General features: G+C 37.5%; 3 protein-coding genes across 3 annotated transcripts; 2 read left to right on the forward strand and 1 right to left on the reverse strand.

Annotated features, from left to right (window-relative positions):
* The first annotated feature begins 3,713 nt into the window (after positions 1-3,713).
* On the forward strand, positions 3,714-8,635 carry LOC117233339 (trypsin-2-like). Its single transcript, XM_033493535.1, has 5 exons — positions 3,714-3,844; positions 4,793-4,961; positions 6,529-6,664; positions 7,454-7,561; positions 8,324-8,635. The coding sequence occupies exons 1-5, from the start codon at positions 3,799-3,801 to the stop codon at positions 8,618-8,620; spliced, it is 756 nt and encodes a 251-aa protein (XP_033349426.1). The 5' UTR covers positions 3,714-3,798; the 3' UTR covers positions 8,621-8,635.
* A 1,663-nt stretch (positions 8,636-10,298) lies between these two features.
* Positions 10,299-18,857, forward strand: LOC117233328 (trypsin-4-like). Its single transcript, XM_033493512.1, has 7 exons — positions 10,299-10,745; positions 11,222-11,274; positions 11,743-11,831; positions 11,916-12,054; positions 12,703-12,819; positions 13,825-13,971; positions 18,486-18,857. Exons 1-7 carry the CDS (start codon positions 10,700-10,702, stop codon positions 18,639-18,641), a joined length of 747 nt encoding a protein of 248 aa, XP_033349403.1. The 5' UTR covers positions 10,299-10,699; the 3' UTR covers positions 18,642-18,857.
* Positions 18,858-19,735: 878 nt separating this feature from the next.
* LOC117233247 (trypsin-4-like) lies at positions 19,736-25,440 on the reverse strand. Its single transcript, XM_033493375.1, has 5 exons — positions 25,411-25,440; positions 22,683-22,771; positions 22,411-22,552; positions 21,239-21,502; positions 19,736-20,030 (listed from the first exon to the last, which is right to left on the reverse strand). The coding sequence occupies exons 1-5, from the start codon at positions 25,438-25,440 to the stop codon at positions 19,884-19,886; spliced, it is 672 nt and encodes a 223-aa protein (XP_033349266.1). The 3' UTR covers positions 19,736-19,883.
* Between the last annotated feature and the right edge of the window lie 1,992 nt (positions 25,441-27,432).

Consider the following 27,432-nt stretch of genomic DNA (forward strand, 5'->3'; position numbering starts at 1 on the left):
GCGCGATCCGCATATCCCTGGGTATTGCGCAACGTTTGACCTGGTACGGTTTGTGCTGTCTTAAAGATATTGCTACGAGATGTCGAATCTATTTTTGCTTCCCGATTAAAATATTTATATACCGCGATTTCTCTTTTCTTTTCTTTTTTTTCATGCGAATGGTTTGTTTTCGAAGTTTTGTGCGCGATGCGTTTGGGAGTTGTCGCGTTTAACTCTGGCGCGGAAAAAATAGAGGTACCAATGTTTCAACAAAATCTTTAGCGTAAAATTGAAACAAGAGATCACGCGTACGAATAATTATTTTTTTCTTGTCATCTTTAAAATTAAGTAATTTTCCAACGATATGGAACTTCGCGTTTTTACATAGAATTTAACACGTATGTAGTTTCTTTGGTTTATTTCTTTGTTCTTTTTTTTGTTTGTTATTTATTAACTTTTAATTCCGTGATTAGAGAAGTTTCTACATAAGATACGATTCCGTTGACGGGTTAAAGTATCGTCGCATATGCAGAGTCCGTAAATCTAATTACGCACTCGCCAATTGATCGACTGACTAAGCGCTTTGTGAAAACAGCCATAGCAAAGGCGACTAAGAACGTTCTCTGACACGGTACTTCTGCTTTCAACGCGAACGTTCGAAAGTGTTCCCTTAAAGGCGGAACATTTCACGTTTCTTCGTGCCTTATCCGGAGCAGCGCGACTCGTTCCGTTCGATCGTAAGTCCGGCTTTCAACTCGTTTTACCTGTGAAATAATTGCAGCAAGAATTTCTATTAGAGAAGTTCTCCCGTGGAATAAGCGAGGTTATCGTCGAAGGGGAAAAAAGCGGATGGAGCGGCCATTGAAAGTCGGCCGGATCGAAAACTAATTAATTAGCAATGAACCAGACGATGTCGATGGAATCTTTGCTACTAAAGCTATGGGACTCGCGCTCGATTCCTCTTCCAGTTGTCTTCACGGTTTCGCTTCTCTTTGCGGATTAAAAGTCCCGAGGAACGTCAGTAGGAAAACGAATCGAGCTACCGGTCGAAGAATTCGAACATCGTTTCGATCGTCATCGATGAAAACCAATTTTACCGATCTTCCTCTTCTGCCACGTCTGGCTAACTAGTAACGAGATAACGGGGCACGAAGAAACTGTCGTGTAAGTCGATCGATCCGCTCTAATCCTCGATGCGGTTATAAAAAGGAAATCTTATCGAAACTGTCCTAAATATTTCAGACAGTTTTTCGTTTATCGATCGTGACTGATTTTTTAACTAAATAAACAAGATACGTATCTGTGATCGAAGCATCGTATGGAGTCGGAACAATAGATTACAGCGATAACATTGAAGTATCTCGATTGACTGCAACGACTTGGGCGAACAAAACGACAGAAAAATACAGATGAAATTAATCGGAGATTAAGCGGCGAATAATTGATTTCAGCATTGAAAGAGATAAATATGAAAGATACGATAATTGTTTGGCAGTAGCTGTACGTGGTTACGAAACGTGTCATTGGCTCTTTATCGCGCTTCTATCGATTAACGGCGCCTCTGGAAAATGCGTTTTCTCGCGAAAAGCTGACAAGGGTACGAGGTAGAGCGGTGCATGTTCCGAGCTTCGTGTTTTGTTCCTAGCGTTAGATACTATTATGGTGATCGAATCTGGTGGACTGTGTTAGACACAGCATATCCGTAGTAATGCGATGAACGATAATCGCATTTCGTATTACAGTATACAAGTAGTACTAGTAGCGCAAAAAGATAAGAAGGAAAAATAGCGTAAAGGTGTTAGAGAGATGGAATCGTAGATACAAAGTAAATTAAGCTAAGGATGTTGAGATACGAGCGGAGTAATAACGTTCTAACGAAGCTTTGATCTTCGTAAACAAACAACAACGTAAAAACGGATGGATAAAGAATTCTGAAAATCGAAGCGCGAATCTTTACCGCGGAGAAAATACTGTATTATCGTCTCGTGGTCGTTTTATCGAGAAATAAAATGTAACCTGTGACTGATCGAAGGGAGATTAATAAAGAAAAAACATGATTAATTTTGATAGCAACTAAAATTCGATGACAAAGTGTACAAAGCTGCCGGGGAAACCGATTACACGATTAACTTTTAGAATTGCTACAAGCTAATACACATTGGTTGTGTTGCGCTTTATTTCATGGAATCGTGGCGTGCGGCAATCGGTCGTTGCAGGATGTTTAATCGCAGGACAATCGTTAGTGATCCATATATTTGCTGACAAAATGTGTAAATCAACGTGTGCAATTAGCCTTCAAATTCTAACGACCAACCGCGAACGAGCAATCGGTCCCCGGTTGCTAATAACGTCCTATGAAAATAGCGACGCTGTCAATTGTAAATTTAAATAAATCAGGATGTTTAAAGATGATTTAGCTTTATTACAGATAAAAAATGTCGATACGTCGAGATCGTATATCTTTGTCAGTCGTTGAAGCAATTAGGCTAAATTAGAACATGCCGAAAAGAGTGATGTAATAATATTTAATAATCGTTGAATTATTTATGATGTAATAATTTAACGATTTTTCCAGAAATATCAAGCTAAAATTTCATTCGTAAAAGGGCAAATCTTACGTTTAATGTAATACATCGATTTTTATATATCGTTATATACATAATCTTCGATAGAAGATATTAACACAGAGGGTGAAATAATAATTTATTCAGCGGTTGTAATATTTTTATCGATTTCTTTATTCATAGTTCGTAGTTTGTCGTTTCGATTCCATTCAACTTCAATTCCATCGACTAATAAATTATTTTTTGACATGATACTTGCTTGTTAATGTATCATTATCTATGCGAGTACATACTACAATGGCAAATAATTTGCCTATAGAATCTATTTCTATACCGTAAAATTTTGCATGAATTATCGCAAGAGACTCTTACGAAATTTCGTAACTTTATATGAATATTCTAAAAGTAACGGGATGAAAGACGAGGGGATTAAAATGTCCGGCAACTTCAAAGTTCCGCGACCGAACCAGAAATGTTCTTTCTATCGTTTCTTCTCTTCCTGATTTCCATATTACCTATCTGAGATATTTATGTATTTATAGGAAATCGAAAGATCCAAGCACGTACGGAATATACATAGCTAATATGTAGAAATAAATGAATTATCCTATGTAAAGTGGAGAATCGCTATTTGGAATTTATTTCGTCGTTCGTGTTTACAAAGATGCGGATTTGTGTAAAAATCCTCATTCTACGCGTTACACACTACGCCCAGCAACGTAGCTTATAATTCGCGTTTGTAACGCGAGCGTGCTTATAAGAAAAAGATGGAAAATTTGCGCAGCAGCAAGGAAAATTCGATTCTTAAGGAGATTTCATCGTAATAACGGAGCATGGTTCGAGCAATCTGTCGCGAAGGCTCGTCGCAAGACCGAGCTTCATTGCGATCAGAAAACGTGCACAGGGGCGACGTGCAGCAAGATCATCGAAGATTCCTTATCGAGCGAAGTGTGCGCTTATTCAAAATCCTATCGCGCCTCTCGCATACTACGACGCGACTTTTATCTCGTGATATCGTTGCAATCGCGTTTACGAAAAGGCACAGCTATTCTTCTCCTACGCGATCTGCCATCCCCCTTGTCCCCTATGCTTTCTATCCCCGCTCATCCCTCGCCACGTTACGAATGCCTGCACCATGTGCTACTTGGACAAAACACGGTACATTGTCTTCAGATAAGGATTTTTCGCTGAATCAGTGCAGCAAGTTTTTCGTATAAAAGCTGTTCGCTACGCGTAATCTTCATATTGTTCTAAGATGTTGCGAATCGTTTTACTCGCTGCTTTCATCGTCGGCTGCCTCGGTGAGTGCGAGCAAAGGGATTTCCACCGCCCTTTAATTCTCTTATACGATCGCTCCGTGTTACAAACGTATCGTTTCTTTCCTGCTTTTCACGCTATGTAATTACATTGTAACGTATGAAAGTAAAATAGACGGGAGTAATAATCGAATCGAAATTTTGAAGCTGCTTTTACTATATGCTTTATAGACTGTAAGTAATAAATAATTTGTTGGTTTTCATAGAGTAATTAAATATGATAGGTGCCTGTAATCCATTGCTGCGGCTCGATGGAAAAATCCAGTTGAAATCTTACAACTGCTTTCGTCGTACACTTTATAGAATATTCCAAATAAGTTCCTTTTCTGATTCGCACTTTGTAATTAGACACGATCGCTGCATGTGATATATCGATGCGAGGGTGAAATAGAAAGGGGTGTGTATGTGTTTTTTTTTTCATTCCTTTAAACATTTTAAAAATGTGTTCTTTCGAAAAGCTTCTCGCAACAGTCCTGTTAAAGTGCCTGTAATCCATTGCTGCGACTCGATGGAAAAATCCAATTGAAATTTTACAACTGCTTTCGTCGTACACTTTATAGAATATTCCAAATAAGTTCCTTTTCTGATTCGCACTGTGTAATTAGATACGATCGCTGCATGTGATATATCGATGCGAGGGTGAAATAGAAAGGGGTGTGTATGTTTTTTTTCATTCCTTTAAACATTTTAAAAATATGTTCTTTCAACAAAAAAAAAAAAAAATGCTTCTCGCAACAGTCAACTATCGCTATTTTTAAAAGACTCGCGTGATTAGATCCATAACGGGTTGTTTTCATCATGTCGTATTAAAATCCTTCTCTCATAATCATCAAGTGGTATTACAATCAAAAGAATAACAAATATCGCTATCTATCCATCGTGTTTTTCTCTAATGAATCTCCTTACTTCATTTTCTCTAATTTAATGCCACAGGCTCTGTGCCGAAGCCGCTCTCTCTGTTTCCGGACCCTCGAATCATTGGAGGAAGCCAGGTCGACATAGGTCAACATCCGCATCAACTGAGTTTGCAAACTAGCGGACACATTTGCGGTGGCTCGATCATCAGTAGTAATTGGGCCATCACTGCAGCTCATTGCGTGGGGTAATAACACAAATACATAAAGTTAACAGTAATGCGTGCGTTAAGCAACCGTGAATAAACGTCTGCTTCACATTGGTGGCGTATGAATCTTCCGGACCAAAACGTAGTAATCTCGACTTTGATTGCGTTCAACGAACTTTAATTGAATTTATCCTTCGCGCGATAATCTCTTGGCTTACCCATTAAATCGATATTTTGCGGACGAAATGCTGCAATTAATTAACAGGAAAACCGTTTATCGTAGGAAGAATTTAGCTAGGGATTTTTTTCATAAAATTCAATTTATATACATTCTATCGATACAGGGTGTTGCAGGAATGTTTGCAACTAAGATCGTGTTCCGTCGAAAGTAAATTATAATATTTTCTATCTTTATTTTTAGAATTCTCAAATCATCTTCTTCGTTTATCGTAAATACGCTAACTTGAATTTGTCGAACTCAACCACTTCTGATACAGTTGTCTAAAATTCAATTATGTGCCCTCTCGGTTTCTATGTTTCCACCATATTTACCATTTACCAATTAAAAGTTAGAAAATAATAATCAATTACATTGGCAACGAATATTCTTCTAGTAAAGTTAAAGATCTTTTTCGCGCTTTAATCTGTAACACGAAGAACAGAATTACAGGATTTATTTTTAGAATTCTCAAATCATTTTCTTCGTTTATCGTAAATACGCTAATTTGAATTTGTCGAACTCAACCACTTCTGATACAGTTGTCTAAAATTCAATTATGTGCCCTCTCGGTTTCTATGTTTCCACCATATTTACCATTTACCAATTAAAAGTTAGAAAATAATAATCAATTACATTGGCAACGAATATTCTTCTAGTAAAGTTAAAGATCTTTTTCGCGCTTTAATCTGTAACACGAAGAACAGAATTACAGGATTTATTTTTAGAATTCTCAAATCATTTTCTTCGTTTATCGTAAATACGCTAATTTGAATTTGTCGAACTCAACCACTTCTGATACAGTTGTCTAAAATTCAATTATGTGCCCTCTCGGTTTCTATGTTTCCACCATATTTACCATTTACCAATTAAAAGTTAGAAAATAATAATCAATTACATTGGCAACGAATATTCTTCTAGTAAAATTAAAGATCTTTTCCGCGCTTTAATCTGTAACACGAAGAGCAGAATTACAGGATGGTCGTTCAAATTCCTCAACTACACGGCAACGTCACAATTTCGCTGTAATGACGCCATATTATACTTGTCAACGAGTCGATGTTACTTTTACTTTGCCATTTTGAATAATCGAATCCGCCGAACACCGGGATGAAGTACCATGATACGATCATATGGATGATCCGGGTATTTTCGCGCATCGGAATGTTCACTGGCTCATTACGATAATAATTATTAAAGCTATCGCGATATTAAATCGGCTTTGTGGCTCGCATTCCATTCCGATTGCCGGCCATTATGCAATAACAATAAGGTCGTTAAACACCATACGCATATTTTGGAAAACCAACAAAGTGCATTTCGTTGTATGTACATCGTGTACGAGGGAAATCCGGGCTGGTTGGTATTTTGACGCTCTATCGATTACAGATCATCTCCGAGCCAATATACTATACGAATTGGTAGCAGTCACAAAGACTTGGGCACTCCTTATGGAATAAAAAATATCATTCGACACCCTAGGTACAATGCGCGAACCATCGATTTTGATGTCGCCCTTTTGGAGGTACGTAGAAAAAATATCATATAATTGCATATTATAAAACGATCATGACAGGGTAATTGGGCGAAAGATGCCGATTCTGAATTTTCCATACAAAAATCGCTAAAAGTAAAATATCGTATGTATGTGTTTATGTAAAGTATCACATGTATATGTATAGAAAGTATCTGATGTATACGTATGTATGTGAAATAAATGAATTTGAATTTTCAATATTTATCGAGTAAACGGTATACTAACGTACGAAAGACGCTCGGTTGACAAAATATCGTCAATACGATTTTTCTTCGTATCGTTTTTCGACTCATAAAACTCGCGTTAAATTAAAAAAAATACGCATAAAACTTAATGCTCTTGTTATTACATACAAGATGTACATGACACTGTACCAATGCTGTAGAACGATATAAGGAAACAGAGAAAAGCAATAATAGAATGAAAATGATAGCGATTAAAATATTATCCACCAAGAATGAGATATTTATTTTAATTATCGCTACGGATTTCGAACGAAGCGTCGAATATATTTACAGTTTGTTGATTAATTGCGTTTAGTATCGCTGTTATGTGATAATCAGAAATACTTGTTTGTAATTAAATGAGAGTCGTTTCAATAACATATTATATTGTATTGTAATTAATTGTAATACTTTGGCATGTAAAAATCTTGATATCACCTACTGATCGTGATTTCTTTTAGATAAGTTTGATTACAATTTTTTCATACTATCGATCATTTTAATTTAGTAGCAAAGAACTGTTGAACTAAATGCGATAAAAATTGTGATTCAGATTAATGGCACAGTCGAGTTTGGTACGAATGTGCAACCTATAAAACCGGCAAACACGGAACTTTTGCCTAATAAGATGGTGAACGTGACTGGATGGGGTGCGCTTACGGTACGTGGGTCGACCATTTAACTTTCAAACGAGAGTAAACTATTTATCTAAAAGATTATTTGTTGTTTAATGTACGTCCAACTGTTACTCTTTAAAACAAGCTCTTGTCTTACTTTCTTAAAAGATTTCTTAATACCCTGATCGAGAAACTTTGTAAAAAGAAATTTATAGGACTGTGGTAAACGCAATAGTTGAATCGTAACGAAACCTTTGTTTACAATATTTTGTAAATATAAAAATGATAAAGTTATTGAAGAAATATATATTTATATACAGGGTGGTTGGTAACTGGTGGTACAAGCGGAAAGGGGGTGATTCTACGCGAAAAAAGAAGTCGAAAATATAGAATAAACATTTTTTTTTAATTTTTTTTTTTAATTTTTCCATCGAGACAACGATCTACAGTGAGATCCGTTATAACGAGACGTGATAAAGTGCACGAGTACCGAGCGATAATTCAAAGTCGATTTTCTCGAAAACAAAGCCTCAAACGCAAAATTTTTATTCTATATTTTCGACTTCTTTTTTCGCGTAAAATGACCCCCTTTGCGCTTGTACAACCAGTTACCAACCACCCTGTATATTATAAATATCAACTTAAATTTCATATCGAGAAGCAATAATTATTAGATATATCAACCAGTATTTTTCCAAACTTACAGTATCTATATTAGTTTTCATATAAAATTAATAAAAGTTAATCGCTCAAAATTCATCTTCCTCGCATAAAATAAATGAAAGTTAATTCCTGAATGGTTACAGGAAGGCGGATCGACTTCTGCACGGTTGATGAGAGTATCGGTCCCGATAGTGAGCAAATCAGAGTGTGCAGATGCTTACAGGTACATGAACAAGATCACCGATAGAATGATATGCGCCGGTTACACCTCAGGTGGAAAAGATGCCTGCCAAGGTGACTCTGGTGGACCTTTGACGGCTGATGGATTCCTGTATGGGCTCGTGTCCTGGGGCTATGGGTGCGCCAAACCCAAATATCCTGGTGTTTACACGAACGTTGCTAACCTACGGTCCTGGATCAAGACCCACAGTGGAGTTTAAAAGATAATTATCCTTAAATTGTAATTAAAATACAATGTAGTCGATAAAATACTATATTGATATAACTATGTAGCTATAATAACATTCCTAAAATATTGTTAATATCTCAAGGAGAGAATGTATTATATTTTTGATAAATATTTTTCTGTAAACGTTATTGCGTAAATATAATATAAATCATTATAAAAATAAGAGTGATTGATTTAATGTTCAAAATACCAGTTTCATATGTATGTGAGCTATACGCATACAAAATGGTAATGGAATGTGTTCTCTTGAGGTGAATTTTCTGACTGATTCGTATGGAATGTGTTCTTTTTAGAACACTACGTATTAAATTTTATCCAACGGTTGGTGGTTAGCAGCTACATCGAAGAAGAAACACTTTGCAATAATACACATGCATCGAACGTTAGCGACTACAGACAGCTGATACTTATCAATTTGTAACGAATTATACGTTACCGATTACGTAAACTTAGCGTTTGAGGCAGGTCGTGTAAGCGTTAAAAAAGTTCAACGTTGGTTCGTGCAACTCAAGGCTGGTAATTTTTCGTTTGAAAATGAACCAAAAGCAAGAGTAGCACTATCGACAATAAACTAACGCTATCGCGCAATACCATCGATAATAAGTTTTTAAAGAAATAATATTGAAACTAGTTCGTTAGTTCTTGCAATTAGATCATTATCAGGCACGAACGCAAAAGTCGAACGATTAATCGTTTCCTTTATAACTTGGATCTTTTATCGCAGCTTGCAATAGGAAAGAAGCACATGTTCGCAAATTTTATTCGAACCTAATATGTCATTTTCTGCAAGATATATTTTTCTTTCCGATATTCTGCCATATTATTCGTATTATAGCAACTTGGAAAAGGAAATAGCAACGGACTGTACGAACGTACTTTTGCTTTAGTTATTCCGTTATAATTGTAAAACAGAGCGATAGCAATCGCTTCACAAAGGGAGAATACAATATTGACGTTCGACGACAGATTGACGGATGAAATAGTTTGCTTAACCGCGAAATGCTTTTTACGTTTGGCTACCTTTGATCCCCAGAGTACCGCGAACTTTCTCCGATAGTTTATCCAGTTGGACAGTTCGATCAAGATAACTGTTACCGTGATCTGCACTAGCGTTGAAATTCTTTGAAATGTCTTTCATTCCTTCTTTTCTCTCTCTATTACTCGATATTCGTTTCTAATAACTTTTAATCTAGTTTACTTTTCTATCGTCTGAAGTTATTATATAAAATTTTATTAGAAATTTATTATCCAAATATTGCGATGATTACTTTACTTTAGCTATTTCTACATCTTTTTTTATCACGCGCATCGTACGCATTTACCCACTTTCGCATTTCTCGCGAATGCATGAAAATCTCGAGTCTATTCATCGTATAAAGTTTCACTCGAGATCTACGTATTACGAAGAGGTAAATTAGGAATTCCTATAATTATGAAGATCTGAAGGAAGAAGAGTGACGCGAGATAATATATTTTATTTAACGTACTATTTCTAATAGACGGCGGTCTTCGACGTTTCATTTCGTTCGATCGAACCTTTCGATAAGAAAATGCGTTGAAAGCTTTTATCGAAGGTAGACACGGATAAAACAATATAAAACGTGAGCGGTCGGACACTCGAAAGCTCACAAAGTACACACGCGATGAATACAAGAAATACGTTTTATCAAGTACGTCCGATCGATTAGTTGCAAATTGCTCCAAATTGGATATGTGACTAATCTTGACACGATTGTTCCATTATCTCGAGTCGAGACTCGATACGATATCGCTAATCGTGATCTCACTCGAATGGTCGAATGCGTCGATGAAACTCTGTTTTACCAGAAATCTGTGAACGTTTCATTTTTTTCCGCCGAATTTATCGGGCTACGTGAAATGGATTCCTTTGAAGTTCCAACGACGACGAACTTGGACATCGGATAATGATCGATAACGTCGCGATATCAACGGAATATTTGGCCCCGCACGAGTATCGACAACTTTTAACCTGGTCATAGCTTCTACAACCCAACCAGTTACTCGTTGCTTCTCATCGATCGGTGTTAAAATGGTTACAAAAATTCTGATCTTATTTTGTATCCTTCTTGGAAACGGTAAGTTTCGTTAACTCTAGACCAATACGGTTGGGTCAGAAAAACGCTAATTGCGAACACGAAGCAATTAAATCTAAATAGAGATATCGAGTACTTAATTTTTCTTGTTTTCTGTGTCTCGTTAAATTTATACGCCTCGAAATTTTCCACAAGTGGACAAACATCCATACTCTTGAGTATCGCAAATACATTTTTGTTTATTACTTACATTTAACTACATTTGTATCACGCTTGTATCACGCAGATTTGTATCAAGTTGTTTAATTTTATGTAATTTTTAATTACTTAAAGTTTAATTTTTAATCATATTAATGATTGTTATCATATAAATTAGAAGGATGTACTTTAAAATTAACTGATTTAATTTGCGTGTAAACTGCGTCTTAACCGTGATGAATTATCTACGAGTGAACGATAACAGTCGAGTGTTAATAGTGTCGAATTAACAGACAAAATATTTTGTATTTTCTGTGCAGTTCTTGCGTCCGATAACTTCAAGTACGCCGACATCACAGGGTATCCTTATCATGTAAGTCAAAATATTGATCGTAACATTTGAAGATTGTCGACATTTGTGCATAGTTAAGACGATAAGATTAAAAAAACTCGGTTCAACGTTCATTTAGTACGTATTCACACTTCGGCCATTTCAGTAGTATGGTTGTACATACATGTGCAAACCGAGTAATTTATTCTAATATTTTTTACTTGTCAACTATAGATAAGCACGAAGTTAGAACGATGTAGAGACATTGTTCGTTTGAGTTTTAATTTAGAAGAACGTTTGATCGCAACTATGACAAAAAGCAAAGAATTAACACTACCTCTAGAAAAATATACATTTTTCGATCAAATTGCATCACGCATGCAAATACTTACAAATGGTGATTTAAGTACATTAATTCAATTTTGCGATTCTACGTGCAATAGTCTCGAATAGAAAATACGCTATTACGTTTTATGATTGTTTCGTTTGGTGATTGCTCGTGTGATACAGGTGTCCATCGAGATCTACGGGAAACATGTTTGTAGCGGAGCGTTAATGCACGAATCATGGGTGATGACTGTGGCGTCCTGCGTTTTTGGGTGAGTATCGTGCACGGAATTCCACGCGGTTTTATAGAAATTGCGCGAACCAGCCAACGAATAACGGAACGTAATTGCTTACAGTTCGGACCCGGCTACGATGACTGTACGAGTACGTTCGTCCATGCTTTCTGTCGAAGGAGACGAATTGGAAGTGGCCAACATCGTCGTACACGAAGATTTTGATAAGTACGTGCTGCTCAATGATATCGCGCTTATCAAGGTATGAACAATTTGACTTGTTATGGCGATTTTTGTCGAACGAAAGCTAAACATTTTGGCAGAATTTTGATGTCAAATGATATACTTGTTTTAACCTTTTAATACCGCTGTGCTCTTACTAAACGTATTTTTCCATTTTTGAAGATTTTCCTAAACCACTAAAATTGTATCCGCCTTGTGAAGATTCCACTTATTTTTAAGTACGGTAAACTATCGATCTTCCACATGATACAAAACGATAGAAAATTTATAGAAAACTAATTTTCCGTGATATCGTCGAAATACTTTTACTTTGTTCTCTTTCAACGATTTTAAACCCAATATCTCCTGTCTCTTCTGCAAATGGATAAAATGGCATAGAAATATTTAGCTGTTGTGGCAGAAGCTCGAAAACGAACGGTTTAACGTAGGCGCGAAAAGTTCAATAAACGTCTGGCGATGATGCATTAGTGGAAAGTTGAAGACGAAACGTGCCAATGACGTTTACGATGTTAATTCTCGAGAATATCGTTGAAAAGTGAAATATAAGTTTTTCAAAAAATATTTACAAATTCTATCCTTATGAGGGAAACATCGTATTAAATAAAATGGTATTGAGAAAACGTTTCGAGATAAATATTTAATTATGTCGTATTTTTCTGGAGCACAGCTGAGAATTCCCGTACAATTCGGCGAGAAATTGTTGCCAATAGAACTTCCGGAAAAGGAAGACTACAAGCTCGATGATGGAACGACGTGTTACGTGACAGGCTGGAGGCACACTCTGGTAGGTAGTGTTTCTGATGTTATTAATAAAATAAAACTTTCGTGCTGTCAATAAAGTTTGGTAAAACGTGTCGGCACCATTCGTTAATCGTTTATCTATGTTTCTAATTTTATAAATTTTGATGTATCGTGAAACGTTGCTGTGCCACGTGATTCTTATATTCAACAATCGGATATAAATTGGCAAAAATATTTCTACCGATAACACGGTAAAATACGATGAAAATGTGCCGTGTTTTTAACATTGTATCGCGCTGGAAAATCGTAGCAAACGAACATTCGTTTTATGCTCGGCGCTGATTATCTTTCCGTGTCATCGTGCGATCATTAAAACGCAAACTCGTTCACTAAATATTCACTTTCATCCCGATATCTGATTCCATTTTTGTCCTGATACGATATCTGGCGAACGCGGAAAAAACAAATGTATACACCTTTTATGATGGCCAATTTTCAATTGCCGAATAAAGAAACAAGCAACAACGCGCATTTCAATTTCGTTAACGCCCGGGCAAAATTGCGCGAACGATATTTCGCGATATTTTCAAAAGCAATAGATCAAACGATTTTTATCCTACCGTAACAACACGATATTCGTTCCATGAAAATTCTTCGCTCGAAAACGTTCAAAGAGACATTTAAGGATAGTCAATGAATTAAATCGAAGCTTCTCTCTTCCACTTTTTACTTTTCCATGTTCAAATTAACCTTCTCAAATTTTCTAAAAACTGCCCACAAACAAAGCGTCGTTCTTAGCACGAGCTTCGTTCGGATTAGTCAAATTGATCGAATTGCGTTTTCGTCGCTTTGCGTGACGTTGGCTCGTTGCAATTCAGTCGCTTGATTAATCCGAATAAAGCTGCACGTATCGATCTTCTCATACGACAATCGATATCCTGATCCACGCACATCAGCGATCGTACACACTACGCTCTATCCAGTCAAGCCATTGTCTTAGCTATCCTGAAGCACCATGTGATCTGTTTGATCGATCAACGATTTTCAGGCTGGTCCGGTGGAATCCCGGCTCACGGTGACAGCTGTACCGCTCGTGAATCAGAGTACCTGCAGCTCGACGATGCCCTGTTACGAGCCAGTGTTCCAGACGATGCTCTGCGCTGGTAACATGACCCACGGGGTAGAGACGTGTCAGGTAAGATGGAGATCAGAGAACGTGGCCTAGAAGCAGATCCAAGGGGCAGAAAGCGGTTGGAAACTGAGATCGTAGACAGAGGAAAGGGAGAGATGCGTGGATTCGCGAGCCGCGACATCCCTGCGGCAGTTAAGCGCCCTGAAGGGTTTTGCTAAGGAGATTCCTCGACCTCGTCGTATGCGATGCCATTCGACGCTTGCCTCTGTGTGATGCTGATACGCTGCACCACTTTACCTGTATACGTAGTTATACAGGATATGCCATGCTACTGGAATAGATTATAGCTTTGGTAGGACAGAAGATGAGAAACAATTTCATTAGGCAAAGTTAAATGATTTCGAATGATACATTGCTCGGTATGAATACTTGGACAGGCGTGGAGCTTTAAAGATTTTGTGGTCACCTATACCTTGTTTAATGGAACTACCAGTTTCTTTTTCTACTAATCGATGCGTTTTCTTATTTTCTACGAAAACGTATTAAGAATTTCTCTATGAAAGTCGATTAATTTTTAAATCTCTTTTTGTATGTAAATCGATCGACGCGTCTTTTTATTCCCTATGGATAAGATTTAAGGGTTAGTGAGTTAAAAAATTGTTTTTCTGCACCGACAGACGAAATTTTGTATTCCGTATAAAACGATATTACGACGCTTGGATCGAAAGTCCGATCAGTGTGAGAGATATTTTTGACGTTTAATTTCGTAGTATTTATAACAGAAAACTCGAGAGTATGTCTCTCCTTGTTTTTCACGAAATGCTAGGCATTTTAATAGAAAATAACAAAACGCATAGATCGTATAAAAAGATCGATAGTTTCGTTTAAAAAGATAGGAGCGAGCCTAAAATCCTCGAAACACCACCGTTTCCAACGTAGACAATTTTGCCTGACGGAAACTTTTTCTATTTTCTACCGTTTTCGAGCTACAGTGATTGACCCAGTTATGCGAGACACTGTGTTACGTACATGTTGCTTGCATGACACGGTGATGTTAGCCGCAACCGTTTCCGAAATACAGAGCACGAGTCCCCAAAAATGTGCCACCGGAGGTTGGTTTGGCAGGTTGGACGGTAAGGAAGACGGATCACTTTGTTTTGGTGGTCATTGTTTGCCGTGCAATTAGTGGATCGAACAGGATGGTTGATTGTTCAGCATAAATGATCGAGTGGATGTTTTAGGGAAAGTTGAGCTAATTATTCGTCGAAGATAGCATCTTAGGCAAAGAAAAGTCGTTTAACAAAGTCGAGTTATTTTTACTATGGTTCGTTGTAAACGAAGGCGAGGCAGAAGCGTCGAAGAAGCACTGGATTCTGTACAGGGTTGAGAATTGCATATTTCAAGTTTTTGAAGTTCTGACAATGAGTTAAGGAGTTCGAATAGTTTCATAGTTTTGAAGTGCAAGAGAGTTTGGCAAGATCATTGAAATGCAAATTACGCATCGTCTGCAAACTCTACTTCTCTTTTTGATATAGGTACTGTTAAAGAATCGAGAGCAGAAATTAATTTCTCGGATATTTCGTGATAAGTTTCTGAACTTTCCTCGATTTTTCGTTATCAGCACTAGTAACTTGTGACCTACAACTTGTGAAATCATCCGTAAAATCTTTTAGGGTCCACGTGTGTATCCAGCTAATTCTTTTACCTATTTTCATCGAAAAGTATGAACCTTAAAAGACAATCACATAAACCAGACACATATATCTAGGATCGTAAATTTATATCGAATCGTCCATTCGTTGAACTACCATGAAAATGCAGCTGGAATTTTAGAAACGGTACTTCTTGACGAACAATGATACGTGAAACAACAATGCCCGATTCATGCACCAATACCACATTATCCTCTGAATATTCAATGGCTATTGAAATTTCTTGGATTCCATTGGCATTGTTTATCGTTTATTAACACGAGCATTCGTTCGAGTTTTCCTTTGTAAACTTCTCTTAACAACGCGTTCGTGATAATAATTCAACGAGTCAACATTTCGATCAACGTTTCAATCATATGGTTATCGCTAGTATAACGATTAAATCACTGAATTTGTTATTATCGTGTAATTGAAAAGCTTAGACAGATACATACATAGAAGCGACGAGGTTTGTTTTAATAAAAGCTATGAATAAAATTAAATCTAAAGAAATTATCGAACGTATTAATTGCTCGAAAATTTATAGGTCACAATGAAATTCTCTACGCAAATGGTCTTACGTATAGCGTTTCTATTAATTGATGCGATCTTTCATTAGAATTCGGATTCATTAGAAATTTTCATTTGTACTTGATTTGCATTTCCTGGCAAATCTGAAGATGTAAAAGCGCATAAAATGCATCTAGTATACGCGCGGAAGTATGCAAATTAAGACAGTAATTAAAATATTTAAATAAATTTCTGTATAGGTCTTTGGTTGTGTTTATAAAAATATTAATTTACGTAAATATCCGCAGTCTACTTACTAATTAATTTTGCGTTTCAAAAACTTTCGACACATTTGCACCGTTTTTCCACGCAATCTCACAGTCTCAGTCGATTATAATTGTTCTGCACGTACTCTGGCTGCTTACACTTGGTCGTACAATTAATCAACGATCAATTTAACGTTTGCCGGGTCGAGACACACGTTCGACTAATTCAGGCGGCGCGGTGACCGAATCAAATTGTCAAGCAAACTGATGCGCCTGATTTCAAGGCTTTGAGTCGAGCGCAAAGATAACGTCGGGCAGATAAATCCAGTGATCTAGATACGAACGATTCGTACGTGGACAGAATTGGAAAAGACCGGATAAACCGGACCATCGAGGTTGAAAATTTATGCGATCCGTAATTAGCAGGGGAAACGAACGGCGAACGTTTGGTATCCATTGGGTCAAGGAATTTCAGATAATTATAGGTTCGTCGCAAGTTCATTTGCGATTTGTGTGTTGGAAAAGCGCAATTTAGCATTCGCACGCTAATGTTAGTTAGATTCGAGTATTTTAAAGAGAGAAAAGGATTTTAATTGCATACACGGGCGAGTGCTTTAAGATAGATCAGATCTAAAGTGAGAAATAAAAATTTCATATATCCCGACATCGTTGAAATCTTGTTCTTTCGCGAAGGTTGGAAATAATTTCTAGTTCAATTCCTGCAATTACATTTAAACTTTCAATAATTTCTCATTCTTGTCTTTTAATTTATGGAAGTGATCGATATGACTTCTGAACAGCTCGTATAATTTTCATTTGGCTTTGATTTTAAATATACGCATAGCCGAAAGTATCTTCGATAACTACACCGTCGTATTTCTAAGATTTGGCAGAAGATTTATTTCACTCCCGAATCTTCTTGCTTATTTTTCATTCTGCGAAGGGGAGAACGTTGGCAAATTCTCAAACAAGTCCAATTAATTATAGGCACCATCGATGATATCATTAACGCCAATATCTGACATTGCGTTCCATTTCTGACTGAATCGTCGTGCTAACGGTTCGCCGATACAATGCACAAAAGATACGTCGGGTTTATAAGCAACGTTTGAATACGGTCAGCTGAATAGAAAGTGAACATTATTCATCGTGCATAATAGAAAATTGTCATAAAGCTGCGGAGATTCCTACACGCCCCGTCGTTATAGTAATAACAATAAAATTCGCCAGAGCGATAGAAAAATCTATATCTTTCGGTTGGTTCTCTATCGCCAATAGATTCCAATTTTTGTTCCATTTTTTTTTATCCCTCCCTTGTCCCTTTCGCATGAATATTTCTCTATTGGAAATACAATCCCGCGAAAGTTATGTAACGCTGCACGTCTTTTCAAAACAGATAAACGCGATGGAGATTTCGAACGCTGAATTTTTGAATGCGAACGCGTTTAAACGAAGCAAAACTAAGCGAAATTTTCAAACCGTTCTTCAGTGGCAATTTTCGCGTTCTTTGTTCGAGGTTATTGGCGAGTATCATAACGCATAGTATACATACACGTAGAACGCACGAGGCGATGCTAGATTTTAAAATTCGAAATAACCTTCTGCCATTATTGACACCAGTCGTTTTATCTTCCTTCTTCCACAATTGTTCAGTCTCGATAATTTTATTTTTTAGTGCATTCTATTACACGTATGAACGATATTTTCAACTGTTGTTAGAAAAAAGTTACAAATTATATTCACATCTCTGAATCTAAATAATCGAGTGAAATCAAAGTTCGCTTTCGCTTCTCACTGGGTTATTTGTTTTCTTCTGTAATTATTATTATCAATATATCTTAAAAACTCTTCTTTTTTTATATATCTCTATCATATTCGAATACCTTTTCCAAAATAATTATTTTCCCCCCATTGAAACGCAGAAACGTTTACTTAAAATCGTTCGATACCTAAAAATAAACTGACAAAGTAGTTTAGTTTCGAATGATAAATGTCAAACGATAACGGCTGCATCTATTTCTGTCCAATAGAAATAGATATTGTACGCGAGAAAGACAGAACTCGGAGCTACAAGTAATCACTGAAACCGTCAACCCTCGTCTGCTTGCAGGGTGATCCAGGTGCTCCGCTGATGGAAGGCCAGACGCTGATTGGTGTTCTATCCTACGGATTAGGATGTAAAACTATGATACATCCGGGTGTATACACTCGTGTCAGCAGTTACCTAGCTTGGATCTCGGCAAATTCCGGTATCCACTATATATGAGATGATATTCGTGAAACTACAATGTCAACATCGCTAACCTTTACCCGGAAGTCGTGGCAAACTGAAGCTTCTACCGTTTTAAGGGAATGACGGAATGGCTGGAAGATTCTTCTACCCGTTCGTATATCGTCAGGGCGATGTCAAAGCTATCTCGCTTTATAAATTTGTCGAACGTAGTAAAAGGGCTTTATGAAAATACAACGAACCTAGAAAGTACGTCTTTTGTTTCTTCGCGAACGATTTTCCTCTCCTGTATTGCGCGTATAACTGCACACTTTCATTTCGTCGAATTTTTCCATCTTTTATATCTTCGTTCTTTGGTTCAGCTCGAACGAACAAACAGAAACTAATAAGTTGGTTCAAATTCCAAGGAGAATACTACTCCGTGTAGAAGAGACAGAAAATCCGAAATAACTGTTACACGATGAATTTATAAATCGGGAATTTAAACTGCGAAGCAACATCCATCGAGCAAATTAATTAGCGGGTTTCACCGAGTACGTACACCTTATAACGAATACCAAATTCGTACGATAAAACACAGAAATGGTTTGTTTACGGAACTGTCCGTTATTTTCGCCCGCTGCTGCGTAGCGGATCGTTCATTAGCAAAATGATAGGATTCTTATGCTGGAAATTCCCGATTAAATACTAGACGTTTTCAATGAGAAATAACCGAATCAATTATGGGGCCACTTGTTACGTTTTTGTATTAGGATTTACGCATGTTTCGTTATTGATTTCGCTGCTTTCGCCACGGTTAAACGAGCAACGCTGAACAGCAATTCCTCGGTTCGTGCTTATTTCCTCTACAAACGTAACGTAAATATTGGTCGCTTATTAACAATCGTCGAGATAAAATATTCGAGAAGAATTGTGCGACGAGTAAGGATAATTGGTACGTTTGATTCGTACGCGGTAATTGAGTGGTGGAAAGGGGAACGAGCCACGTCGGGCTACGGAACACCATTTATTATCGAATACTCATAACCCGTGATCTAATTGTGGAACAAAAAGCAGTCGGCGATGACATTTCAGCGCGTCGAGATCACATTAATTATTTGCGAAAAAGCAACCGCGAATCGTGGTGGTTTTCGTGCTCGTCGAACGCGTTCCGCTCTCTTTGTAAACAAAGGGGATGGCGGCCGTGGTAGCGACGCGAATTGTTTGCAGGAAAAATTTCACAGATCGTAGTTGCTTCGATAACGTTCTGTGCTCGCGACTAGGATAAACAGAAAACGCTCACAGACCGGTTTTCTCGGTGATCCAACTTCGAAGGACTGTCACACGCGTGTAAACGCCGGGATAAGATGGCCGCGCGCATCCAAAGCCCCACGATACGATTCCGATCAGTTTGTCATGCTGCACCAACGGTCCGCCACTGTCGCCCTGTCAAAATCGTAGTTTTATTGAGAAAAATTAGAAATTTGCTTATCTTTAACGCGGCAAATGTTACATATACAGGGTGGTTGGTAACTGGCGGTACGAGCGGAAAGGGGGTGATTCTACGCGAAAAAAGAAGTCGAAAATATAGAATAAAAATTTTTCGTTCGAGGCTTTGTTTTCGAGAAAATCGACTTTGAATTTTCGCTCGGTACGCGTGCACTTTATCACATCTCGTTATAACGGATCTTAATGTAGATCGTTGTTTCGATTGACGTTATTTTTTAAATTTTTAAAATTTTTAAATGTTTAAATTTTTAAATTTTTAAATGTTTAAATTTTTAAATTTTTAAATTTTTAAATTTTTAAATGTTTAAATGTTTAAATTTTTAAATTTTTAAAATTTTAAATTTTTAAATTTTTAAATTTTTAAATTTTTAAAGTTTTAAATTTCTAAATTTTTAAATTTTTAAATTTGTATTCTATATTTTCGACTTCTTTTTTCGCGTAGAATCGCCCCCTTTCCGCTTGTACTACCAGTTACTAACCACCCTGTATATTGTACCATAAGTTTACGGTATTATTTATCGGTTTCAAGTTATTGGGGGAGGAATTTATTTCAATGGAACGTCATTTCAATATTCGTAACGCTGATATCTGATAATCATGTCACTCTTCCCGGGGAAATTCTTTTCCTAATCCCAAATTTCTCGTATGCAGAGTTTTTTTTTTGCAATTATAATTATAATTACAGAGTTACTAGGGTTTCTTCTATAACGCCAGAATTCTTGCTTCTACAAGATATTCGCAACATTCGAACGCAACAAGAACGCGAGGGACGTTCGTAAGGATTAAATGGAGCATCTGAAAGAATCGAACAAACTCTCTGGTGCATTGTTAGTTGCAACCGGGCGTTCGAACGTCCTGCGAATGCTCGATTTCCGATTCGGTATTTCCGAACATTCGCCAAATGGCGAAAGAATGCTCGTTTGCGGCGTTTTAATTCTCAAGGTATACCAAAGTGGAAGAAGAGCGAACGTTCGTCCGCTTGGTCTAAACCTTAATATAATCGATCGATTAATCGTAAGTGATCGATCATGGCCTGAGGGACGAAACATTATTAACTTAATGACTACGTTGAAATAGAATTAATGCCACGAGTGTATTGATTCGCACGGAAGAAAGCTACTAACAAATTAACGACATCGAATTACCTGACAGGCATCCTTTCCTCCGGCATTCACATAACCAGCGCATATCATTCTTCGTGTGATTGGTCTGGTCATGTACAAACGGGAACACTGAGCGCTAGAAACGAGTGGTACTTGCACTTTACGTAACCGTGTGGTCAGTGGACCGTTGTTTCTCAAAACTCCCCAACCGGTAACCATCGCATTGCTACCAGCCGTATAATGATCGGCTATTGGTGCCAGCAGGATCGGTTTTACCCGCGAACTGTACACCAGTCGCTTTTCCAACTGAAATTGTAATTGGTTTGAACGGTGCCAACCGTTGAGAGGCTGTGCATTGCGGAATTGATTGTGAAACGGTAATTGAATTCTTCGGCTTTATTCCACGGAAGCCCGTTAATAAATAAACCTTGTCGATCGACGCTCGGTTTGCCCTAGACCTAACTTCACCGACCGCCCGGATTTTCGTTACCGCTTGCTTTTTTCAACCGCTTCGAAATGGAGCGTGAAGTCGTCACGCTTTTACCTTGCTCGTGATACCCAAGTTTTTGCAGGTTCGATCGTCGTTGCAGTCTTACGAATAGTTTACGAGTTTAGTTTGTAGGAAACGGTTATACGTTGAGACGCGAATGTGTCGATTCTTAAGAAAGCCATACTTTGTATCACGCGCAACAAGGTATCCGTGAAAATCCGTTCTTTAAAAAGATCAGTCAGGTATTATTGGAATTTTCGAGTGTTTAATATCAATCAGAATTTCGATTAATCGATTCGAAATCAGTACGGATAGATATTGAATCTTTGTAGAAAACTAATTCTCTTAATTCTTCATTCGCTTCGAAATTTCCCGTATCTTAGAATCTACACGATGTTATACGATTGGGCGATATGAGACTATTTCGAATTTCTGGTTAAACAAAGTAGATTTAGAAAAAATAAATATCTTATTTCGCGATATACGAGTATTAAGTTCAAAAGGCACGCGCAGAAATACAAGAGAGTAGTGTACAATGAAATTCGACGATTCAGGGTCCAGAAAATAAGTGGCTCGCTAACCTCTCACATAGAATTGTCGTTTCTTTCGTTTTACTATTACTTACAAACAATTTTACGAACAATTCTACAGCCTAAAATCGCACCAATTTCGATGAAAAGGGCGGCAACGTTCGAATAAAAAATAGCAGAGAAATCCTACTCACCCGAATCAGAGCAATATCGTAATCCGCGATGCTTCTGTCGTAGCTCTCGTGAGTGATAATTTTTTCGGCGATGACTACAGTGGCGTTGTCCTCCGTAAGGTCGGAAGTGCCTGCCTTGATCGAAAAGAAACGAACCAAGGGGCTGAAATCGGAACAGAACGAAAGAACGCTCATTAACGCATGGTTCGCGACTAGGGCTATTCGTAGATACACACGCGTTGCATAACGAGATCGATGGTGCTTGTTAACGAAACTAGTAAAAGGGTACGTACCTCTGGACACAGTGCGCGGCTGTGACGATCCATTGCTCGCTAATGATAGAGCCACCGCATACGTGACGATTGTTAAATCGAAGAGACACCTATAAATTTCAGTCGGCGTGTATCAATTTTGCGGACGATCAGGCCAGAAACAACTGTGAAATTTGTGATGGAGAAAATATCGTCGAAATACGGAACACGACCAGCCTGTTAAACGAGGATTAATATCTTTCCTGATATCTGCATCGAGCGAGCGACTGGGTTTCAAAATGCCGAACTCGTGACCGTGGTCACGACCAGAAAATTACAGCTGCATTCGAGCTAAATTATTCCCTTTTTTCATATTTATAGTATTTGTAAATTTATAGGATTTGAAAATTAAAACGCAACGTTCGCGATATTTTTCTTTTTCTTTCGATGACACGCGGCTCGAAGAGGGAGAATCAAGTCGGGGATTTCCGGATGGTTAATTTTGCTCGCCTTGAAGAAGGGAACTTAAGAGGAACTTGGGAGCAACTTGAGATAATACGTGGAAAAAAGGAAAGAGATGGACTCGACGGACGACGTTTTTCTTCGACAGGTAAAGGTGAACGAACGTAAAGCTTCGTCGATCGTTGTACACGAAGATACATCGGTCCTTAATGGGCTGTTTTGGCGCAAGCCGCGAGACGAAATGTTTCCACTCGATGGATTTCCACCAATTAATCTTCGCCAATTGCGGGAACGATCGTTTCGAATACTTACCTGGTACGGATGTTCATCGATACTTGCTGGCTGGCCTCCTACGATGCGACTCTCGTCAGCTGGAAGAATCAATAGTTGAATTTGCGTTTCCACTTGTCTGCTCGTTGAAAAACTACTAATCAAAGCGCGATATCGTTCGATGAATTTCCATAGAATTTAATGACTTCCCTTAAATCGAGAACTATCGAATAATCGTGAGTAAGAGACAATTGCACTCTGTTAAAAGCATCGCGTGCTCGTCTCGGTTTAATAAATCAAAAATTGAGCCAATAATCTAGCTACGGAAAAATAATAGAACAATTTTAATAGATTTATCGTACAAATAAAGGCAATTTAACGTGCAAATAATTTAAGACTATAAACGAACGATACGAAAACACTAATTTAATATATCTGACCGAATAAATAAACAATTAATATTGTACAATAAGATGTTGCCGAATTTACCAATTGAAATCCATACGAATTAATAAATTCTTATTTAACTAGAAATTTAAAAATTCTTCGAATCTTTTTTAAATCAGCGACAAAATGTAGTAAATCGTGGGATGAATGAAAGCAAGGTAAGTATGAATTATAACGATATGCTTTTTCCTTCTTAAGTACTTCAAGCGTTCAAAGTGTTTTTTTATCGAATTACAGGCCAATCGTACGTACGATCTGTGAAAAAATTCTGCGAGAGCCCGAGTAGAACGAGCTGCAATAACAACAGCGGCGTATACATGCTGGGAACCTGGTTCAAGAACTACCTGGTCGCCATAAGGCTCGCCCTTCTTTTATTTCGATATTCGGGTTAATTGTCCTTCGTATCAATTTACCCGAACACGAGAAAAATGTCCGATCCACGAAAGTTTCAGACTGTCGACCTGAATTCCACGTCGATTACGTAAAAGCAGCAAGACTAACGTAAAATTTCAACGCCGTGACCGCACGATAACGTTATTTCTTCTGGAAACAACTGCTTTTCTTTTCTTTAAAAACATTATAACAAGTAAAAAACGTATGTAACATGCAGAGTTTCATTTTAGAATCATTTTAGTGGGTCGATTATTTACGGTACCAAGAGATCAATAATATCTGCACAAGCGTTTCACGCGTTTCTTTCTGATACCATCGAATTAATAGAATTTTAAAGATGTTTAAAATTGCAGTGTATTTATTCCACTAACGTTATACTATATCTTTGATGCTATAAGAAGCAAGTCGTTCCTTTGGAAATTGTCTCTATGTACGTGAAAAACATGAGACAGTTGCTGCTTTGCGTGAAGCAACGAAGCTTAGAGATGGAATCTGAAGAAACAAGACAATTATATACGAATTTATAACTTGTTAAAGTATACTAACCATGGAAATCGTTCTATTAAGTGAAAATAATTTGACAGCGTAAAACGTATCGCGTACTGCGTACATTTAAAACGTAATTGCTCGTATGCCTTAGACATCTGACATAAATATGCGCGAAGGACGATCGATTTCCAACGACGCAAGCAACAACAGCAATTCGACTCTCGTTTAAGAATCGTAGTAACCGACCCGTGGGATCAGGAGGAAAATTCGAAATACACGGAACGTATCGAATAGTCATTAGGCAAGTTCGTTGCACACGATGCAGAAACCGACGAACCGACAGGCAACGACAGACTGTTGTTAAAAGGATATCGATTGCTCGGGGAACGTAATGCCCGTTGCATTAGTATGCCGAGTCTGACATGATTCTTACGAACGCGCAATCGGCCAGGGTAAATTCTCTGTTAGAATCGGGCTCTCTTTACGAGACGAAGATGCCGATCAACGCCGGCACGTACAATGGCGACGCTTGTTTCCGCCGCCCTTTACGAGCCAGCCATCTGTGCAAAGCTGCAAAATCGTTTATGCAACGGCATACCGACGGAAGGTCTCAAGCACGTCCGAGTCAGTCGTAAAATTAATAATTCTCGATAACGAACGGCCTTCTGCCTCCGACAAGAAAAGGCGAGAACGAGCAGAACCGACTTACATGCAGCATCGCGCTGCATACGTACAGCATGTTTCTTAACTTTCTCATAGGAGAGCTCGAGAAAGAGAGAGAGAGAGAGAGAGAGAGAGAGAGTTGATGAAACTGTGAACTGTAGCGTTATAAATTTCATATCGTAATTCCCGTTGGATTCATTTTTGATCGATTCGTGCTTTTTGCTAGAGAATTTGTCAAGTTAAAGGAGAATACGAGGGAATCGTTAATGGTACGTGCGATTTATGCTTTCAATTTTACGCTGAGAATTTCGTTTCTTCTTTCCATCGAAACATACAAACTTCGTATAATCTGCGATTGAATATAAAATAAAAACGGAGCATATATGTATATCCAAAGTTTTGAATGACCGCATAAGTTGTTGAATCGGAGTAATTTCTAGCTTTAAAAGGCTTAGACTATGTGTTTGAATAGACGAATTTCACGCGAATAATTTACTCGAGCGTTTCGTATTGTGAATGATAGAATAAGGATTTCGAATACACATTTTTATTCGTTGAAACACGAACTTAGCCGTAAAAAAAGTTTGCTCGAATTAAACCTAAAAACGTCTTCGTGTGTCGCAATGTGTTTTTCATGAAATAATGGTTTTTGATTTTAACTCACTGACGTTTTCGTTTTGGAAGTACAAGACGGCTGTTAAAGAGGATTAATGTTATACGATAATAACGGATACTTTGTTGCCATTAAAAGTTGCATTTTGTAAATGTGGAAAAGATAAATCGTACAACGCGCACCGCACGGTTACATGCATAAACATGTAATGGAAGAAATTTGTAAATGTACATATATTCATATATTTAAACGAGTTTATCTCTTCAAAATGTATCGTTGAAATTCAGTAACTGTGTGCATATTTTCATATCAATGTGTACCTATGCTGTTTTAAAACTGAAAACACTTTTTAAGGAGTTCATATTTCCCAAAAACTTACTAAATATTTATTATTATAATTAGCAAATATCTTTATAAATAAGGAAATATTTACTAATATGTAATAGAAAATTAACATCTTTTTTTGGATTAAGAAACCTTTTTTAGTCGTTAAAGAAAAACGATCGTTTAAGGATGAAAAAATTACGTATGAAATTTAGATGTTCAAATTTAAATATAAAAATACTTTATCGATTAAAAATCCGCATTTTGTATACTGTGGTATGTAAAAGAAGATGCATAGTCATATGGAAAAGTTCTCGAACTGCAAATTAACTTGTTTTATTTTTTATTATTAATTCACTTTCCTTCCAGACGTCAGCTTTTCATTCATCAGCTATCATTCACTCCTTTCGAATCTTTTCTTCTCTTTTACGATAAACTACAACTCCTTTTTCTTTGCTTCTCGGTGAATAAAAAGCTGAATAAAAAGAAGGTTTAAAATTTTATCGATCGAGACTCTGCATTATTCTTGTAAAATTAATGGTTACTCATAAGGCTAAAGGTTTTTCATTCAGCTAACAGTAGCACCATTTCGCAAAGGCATCCGTGGCGAATTGATTATCGCGGCGAATGGCCTTTATTATTGCTTCCGGTTCTGCCTCCATTAAGATAATGTCGTAACCGTTCATCGATATGGTTCGACGGCACTTAAAATTGCGTAGTTCTTCCAAGAAAATGAACAGTATCGCGATATCGGCTGCGGTCTGGCCGATCCGATGGAAAGTAAACTGCTTTAATCGTCGTACTTCGTGATGCAAGAAGCATTAATTGCTTCAGGGCATTCGCGAAATATTTCCTCCGATAATTTATTAGCGCTGCAAACGCCTCTGTATCCGTTGCCTAATTGGCATCGTATGGAGAAATAAAATGTTCACTTCCCGAAAGAAAAAGAACGAAAGTGTTCGCTTCATTTTATGTTAATGTAACGAAAATAGTTTTATTCGTGGATACGAAAATCGCGATAATCGCACGGGATTATTGTTCATTCTCGACAACGATCGACTTTTCTATCAGCCGTTAGCGGATTGGCGCGATACCGAAATTAAATTTCCAGTTTCCAATCAAAAGTGCTCG

The sequence above is a fragment of the Bombus vosnesenskii genome, unplaced genomic scaffold, assembly GCF_011952255.1.
Source record: "Bombus vosnesenskii isolate JDL3184/JDL3185 unplaced genomic scaffold, Bvos_JDL3184-5_v1.1 scf7180000013295, whole genome shotgun sequence".
Lineage (NCBI taxonomy): Eukaryota > Metazoa > Arthropoda > Insecta > Hymenoptera > Apidae > Bombus > Bombus vosnesenskii.

Coding starts and splice junctions, on each gene's coding strand:
- LOC117233328 (XM_033493512.1), top strand. CDS start 10,700: ATGGTTACAAAAATTCTGATCTTATTTTGTATCCTTCTTGGAAACG. Junction 11,832..11,915: donor GTGGCGTCCTGCGTTTTTGG/GTGAGTATCGTG, acceptor AATTGCTTACAG/TTCGGACCCGGCTACGATGA. Junction 13,972..18,485: donor ACGGGGTAGAGACGTGTCAG/GTAAGATGGAGA, acceptor GTCTGCTTGCAG/GGTGATCCAGGTGCTCCGCT.
- LOC117233339 (XM_033493535.1), top strand. CDS start 3,799: ATGTTGCGAATCGTTTTACTCGCTGCTTTCATCGTCGGCTGCCTCG. Junction 4,962..6,528: donor ACTGCAGCTCATTGCGTGGG/GTAATAACACAA, acceptor TATCGATTACAG/ATCATCTCCGAGCCAATATA. Junction 7,562..8,323: donor CTGGATGGGGTGCGCTTACG/GTACGTGGGTCG, acceptor GAATGGTTACAG/GAAGGCGGATCGACTTCTGC.
- LOC117233247 (XM_033493375.1), bottom strand. CDS start 25,440: ATGCTGTACGTATGCAGCGCGATGCTGCAT. Junction 22,553..22,682: donor GCCGCGCACTGTGTCCAGAG/GTACGTACCCTT, acceptor TTCCGATTTCAG/CCCCTTGGTTCGTTTCTTTT. Junction 20,031..21,238: donor GAGGAAAGGATGCCTGTCAG/GTAATTCGATGT, acceptor CGATTTTGACAG/GGCGACAGTGGCGGACCGTT.